This window comes from Frankliniella occidentalis, unplaced genomic scaffold (assembly GCF_000697945.3).
Source record: "Frankliniella occidentalis isolate FOCC.00 unplaced genomic scaffold, Focc_3.1 Scaffold64, whole genome shotgun sequence".
NCBI classification, from domain to species: domain Eukaryota; kingdom Metazoa; phylum Arthropoda; class Insecta; order Thysanoptera; family Thripidae; genus Frankliniella; species Frankliniella occidentalis.
The window spans coordinates 725,879-731,730 of NW_026267194.1; the positions used below are offsets into that span (position 1 = coordinate 725,879).

Sequence of the window (5,852 nt, forward strand, 5' to 3'; positions counted from 1 at the left end):
GAAGGGGAGAGGGAGGTGAGGATGGTGGTAGTTTCAGAGAGAAAAGTTGTGAGGGTTGCTTCTGCCGTGCCAGCAGCAGCAGACGACGTTGACGACGAAGTCTTTACACGATTTCTTTATCTCTTGCAATTCCCCAAGTAACTTCGCGACACCAAAATACACTTCAAAAAAACGTTTTCACTTTTTGGCGGTATTTACTGGCGTGAAAAACATACCCGAAAACATGGAGACCAGTGTGTGGTGCTGAAGTGGCAAAGGGCCAGCAATTAAATTCAAATTAGCCGCCACCAGCTCGGATCTCACCTCGCGCACTCGTCACCTGCGCTGCCATACAAAGACATCAAAAAGAGCGCTTATGCCGTTAGGGGTTAGGGCACACGGCTCAAATGACTGCTGCCGATTTTCCGACTTGCACAACCACCACACTGCTTCGCCATTATTCCCTTTTGATAATTAGAACGCGCGCGCAGCGCGATTCGTTTTTTGCTTTCTCTTTGTGTTTACTTCTTCTCTGTCTTTCGCTGTGTGTGCTGCTGCTATCCGAAGGGGAGGTACTACTGCCCCCCCCCTCCCCCGCCCATTCCCAATTCCCATGCGCATAACTCTTGGGTGCGGCGGCGCGGGATCCGCAGCTGGCAACCTCTGCCCCGCCCATAGCAGCAGCAGACCCATACCACATTGCAGCCCGCACCACCACACGCCACCTGGCACGGCCGCGATGGACGCGGAACCTTTCTAGCAACCCGAGTACCTGTCCAAATTAACAAAAGCGATACGGGAGAGCCGGCGCCACCACCACCACCACCGCCCCAGTCCGCCCTCGAACCCCCTCGGATACACAAAACTCTCGAATTAAAAGCACTAGCCCCACCGGCTCCCTTTGGCGCTCTCTGCGTGCACACCGGAAACCCAAGTGTGTGAATGTCGCACACACTGTAAACGTAGGAGTACGTGCAGCAGCCCGTAGTGGCTGAGCTTTAGTCGTTATTGTGCTAAAATTCTCAAATGAAACGGTTAAAGGAATATAGTAATAGTAATGTACAGATGGAAGGCCAGGGAAGAACAGGAAAAGGGAGAGGGGGTGAGTGGGGGGGGGGGGCACTGAAAAAGTGTAAAAATTACCAAAACAAAAAAAATGGCACTCAAAATCGATGTGCTAAAGTTATTAGCATAGTCCACAATGTTTTTTTTTTTTTGTTTTTTTTTGTTACCAGTTTGAAAGTTCGGTTTCAGATGTCATTTTTAATTCTCAGTAATTGGAAGTGGGAGTGTGATGACTTTTGACTTCTACAGCTGTTAGCAGATTCAACTTACAATGTAACAAACAGTAGGACAAACAAATATCGTATAACTCTGGGTCTGGGTATGGCAAACCCTTGTCACAATCAGCTAAAGAAATTCTATTCAATACCCTCACTTGCCTCTGCATGAAGTGAAATTATAATATAAAATAATATTAATTTGAATCTCATTAAATGTATTGAAACACCTCCCATACTCAAAATATAATTTTTCATCCTTTGATTCACTTTCACCTGATCCCTCTGAGGCGTTTTGAAGATAACGAGTCATTGTAGTTTATTCATTGAAAGTTCTGTAATATATCTTATCATAGAATGTAATTTAAATTCTCTTATTATTTTATTTCAGCATCATTAGAAATAATATGGCTCTAGAAAAATCTAGTCAACGTAAGAGAATCATACATCTCTTTCTGCTTTTGAACGGCTTATCCTACACTAAGTTGCGACTGTGGCTCTTATATTGTTCGGTCCCTTGCAAGTACATTGCTGTTAAAAAAAGAAAGGTGGAAGTTTAAGATACCTTTAAGATGTCTTTTTGTACGATTAAATGACTTCTAGTCATTCTACGAGTGAATACCAATATTTTGTCTTCCAATAAAGTATCTGGATTTTTAAAAAGTTATCAAATTAAAAGTGTAATCCCAGATTAAGATTACTCTTGTAGAATTAAAAAGGAAATGTCTTATGCTCAGAGCCGATCAGAGTCGAAATGGAGAAGTTATTAGCCCTCAAGTAACGATGGGTGGATTGCCATGGCCAAATTGGTCCAAATTGAACGTTCGAGGGATGCGTTTTGATCGTCTCAACGAGATACGACCCGCTAACCCTTCGGGTTAGAGACGAAAAGTGCCGTCAGAATTGACCTCCGACGCACCGTTTGGCCGCCAGAGGCGATTTAACACTTTATTGAACATTTGAACATAACTCTGCCAATCGATTCCGATCATCTTTGCGCATAAAACATTTTCGTTTTCTGTTGTCAAGATGACCCCGACGCAATAGTTACCTTTGCACATTTCTCCCAAACAACTACCCCCGCCCCCTCCAGCTTACGTAAGTAAACACGTAAACCATTCCAAATATCACTTTCGTTCCTTCTCATCGGACACTCGCGAAACTTCGCAGGCTAAGTTCCGCAACTCTAAAACTAAAAACAAAACACTCGGTTTGACTATCTGACATTTAAATAACTGCTGAGAAGGTATGAAAGTCTTGAGGTGAGCGCAGGATCCACTTGCGCTCCCCCTCCCCTCGAGCGCCGTGCTACCAACCTACCGCCACCAAACTATGAATTCAAATTAAACGATCGTTTATTTCAAACATCTAATATCAAACTTCTAAACTAAACTCATTACGTCTCGACTTATACTGAAGCTTCGTGCGCAGTTTGAAGTCAATTGAAGTTACCGTCTGAGAGAAACGTGGGCCAGTACAGACAGACAGACAGACACACGACCAAAGAGTCCTCTGCACCCCACATCACAGCAAAGGCTTCGCAAGCTCAGCCAATAAAACAAGTTGTGGAATACTTGTTGCCAAGAATACATAAGAGTGCACCTGTTGGTGTGCGAACGCCCCATTTGTACGGCACAAAAGTGTGTGAATTTAAAAGGAAAATCCACATCTTTACCCGCTGAAGTGTCTAAATGGCCACTAATACAGCTTTACAAGTGCGTGGCGTTCACACACACACTTGCGTTTCCAGTTACATGTAACCGACCGAGGGCCCTTCACGGTACCCAAACTACTGATGATGACGATGCGAATGATGGTGATGTGCGGTGGCCCGAGGCTGCTGGGCCGTGGTCGTGATGGTGATCCTTTCCCAAGAGGGCCCCAGAGAGGGTCGTTGACCGCAAGGGGGGGTCGTCGTCGTCGTGAGCACAGCGAGGCACCGCGTCGGGCCTCGGAGCCACCCGAACAACCGACCAGGGTGCATCATTACATATTCAGCGTCCAGGGCCGGACTGCATAAGGAGGAGTGCGACCCGCAACACGTGAGGCTGCACTGTGTGTGTGTGTGTGGGGGGGGGGGGGGCTGACGGCTGTGTGTGTGTCGGCATGTCGTCACTCTGCCACGGGAACCCGAAAACATTCCGTCACTTGGGACGACATGATACGACTAAACCACTCGTTTTTCTCCGAGCCGCACAGCACGAGCAGCGCTGCGTCAACCTGTATGTAAACTCTTTGCTCTGACAGGAAAAGAAGCAGTATAAACAACAACAGAGTCCAAAAAAAAAGAATAGGAAAAAACTGCTGGTATTTCACTAAGAAGTAGAAAGTCGTGAGTTAACTTGCGAAAGTTTTTTTTTTCTTCGAACGGCCCCCTGTAGTAGTGCTAAACGAAAAATCCGCGGGATACCACGTGTTGAAAAGTTTTACGATGTCCGTTTAAGATATCGAATTCTGCTTGTAGACATGTGGGCGCTTCGTAATGCGTCCCCTCTGAACGATTTTAAAAAGAGAGAGATGACACGGAAAAAAAGATTTTGCTCTGGCAACTAATTTTTTTGTTAATATAGACATAGCGAACAAATTTTGTTACGGTAGCGAATTTGGTCACGCAGTCGGAGTTAAGAGCGCTTCTATTGGCACAACGAATTATTTTGCTCTGATGACGAACGGGTTTGCTCCGATAACGAAAATATCAGTGAAAGAAATCGGGAGCTTTTTGCTTCTACGACTCGCAGATAAGTGCTGAAGTAGTGAAATTATTTTGTTGCCGTCTCGAATCACAATTTAGTCATGGGAGTTCAATTTCTCTTTTGCTGACACCTGCCACAATGTGTTGTAGAGTGGAGGGGGGCTCTTGAATTCAGTATGATAAAGTTAAAAAAGTCAATTCTCCCATTGGTTGACGGGCAGCAGAAGAGTTCATGCGCACAGCGCACATCTAGTCGCTTGTCCAGTCCGGGTGACGGTGGGCGGGCGTCCGCCACGCAATGCGAAACGAAGAGGGCCGGTCTCTGATGGTATTGTCGTTAGCTAGACCGCCCACGCAAGACTGCACACAAAAATTACTAAAGCGCCCTCTATCGGCCAGACGGCCAGCAATTTTTGGCGCTGCCAATAGGGGGCGCTTCAACGCTCTGGCGATACAGTTCTGCGCGGGTGGTCTACCGAGTGTCAGCAATATAAGAATCAGGTTCGAGCTCTCCCGGTTCTGCAGGGAGAGGCGGCGGGCGACCGGCTCGCTATCGCTGTTGTACAAGCATTTTTGTTCTCAAGTTTTCAAATCTTTGCTAACGTGAACATGTAGGTGCTCGGTTCGGTGGGCATCGATTCGGGTCACTCGCCTCATCTACCTGATTTCGTGTCGTATTATAGTCCACTACAGTCGACGGTATTTTGGTGCGCCAGCGGACTAGCGATTGATCAGAGAACTAGAGTGTTTCGTTTGGAGAGCGGCAAAAATCTGATCCGGTAGCAAAACAATCGATTGCATGAAGCAAAGCGTTATATCGTTGGAAGAACTGAAAGAATTGGTTGTGCCAACAAATTTTTGGATCATCCGAACAAAATGAGGACTCGTTCCGACAAGGGACAGCAAGTGGTCGACGCAATTAACTCAGTCGTCAATGTCAATGAAGCGATTTAGTTGGCAGTACAAATAAATTACGCGTGGCACAACGATGTCGGCATTAGTTTTAGGAACTAAACCAATCGTTGGGACAACTAGAGGGGTAGCTCCTCCTATTAAAACGTTAGTTAGAAGAGCAAAAAAGTTTGTTATGTCTATTTTAACAAAAAAGTTTGTTGTGGTAACAAATTTTTTGTTGCGAGAGCTAACTTCTTTTTTCCGTGGACGAAGTCCTCGGAGAATTCCCAGAGGTATGGTTATGGTTATTAGTGAAGCTTCGTGAAATCCCAACAGATTTTTTCAACAGTCGACAACAAAGAACACAAGAGAATATTAATATTAGCGACACAGTGCGTCCTGGTCCTCTCTCCACTCACCCGCTTGCGCGTCTCGTAGTCCAGAGCGCCCGCCACGTAGATGGCGCCCGTCATGTTCTTCACGGCGAAAGCGCCGCCTATGTTACCGCTCGTGATCTCGTATCGAATGCGCGACGCTGCAAACAAGGAAAGAAACACACTCGTCAGATATGCAACAGTAGTAACACACACGACAGTATGGATTCCAGATCCGGTTCAGACCGTTCTGAAATAGTTTGGAAAGATCATCATCTTAAGGGCACAAACAGAACGCCCAGACAACTTATTAAATACAAATTTCCTCAACACACTTTTATTTCAAGCAGCGTAATACGTGCTCTCCCAATATTTCTCGTCGTAGCCACGCGCACTAGCTCCCACCACCAACGCCCTGTCCACTTCACGGACAGCAGCGGACATCACAGTGGACAGCTCAGCAAGCGGCCGGACCGGGGCCCGCGCTGCCCGCCCGTTGCACCTGCAGTCTGCAGTAATATCTGTCCGGTTCAAGTGGCCCCGGCTGCCAGCGGCAGGCCGAGCGGCGGCGGCGGCGGTGGTATGGGGTCGCGCACCGCACCAAACTACCAGCAGGGTGCTCCGCCCCGCCCC

The 5,852-nt window shown here is 46.9% G+C and overlaps 1 protein-coding gene across 1 annotated transcript in view; it reads right to left on the bottom strand.

Annotated features, from left to right (window-relative positions):
• The window catches only part of LOC127749544 (neural-cadherin-like), a 28,462-nt gene extending 23,088 nt beyond the window's left edge, over positions 1-5,374 (bottom strand). The window contains exon 1 of the mRNA XM_052268124.1: positions 5,265-5,374. Within this exon, the coding sequence (XP_052124084.1) occupies positions 5,265-5,318 (54 nt within the window). The 5' untranslated portion in view covers positions 5,319-5,374. The remainder of the gene's footprint in view (positions 1-5,264) is intronic.
• Between the last annotated feature and the right edge of the window lie 478 nt (positions 5,375-5,852).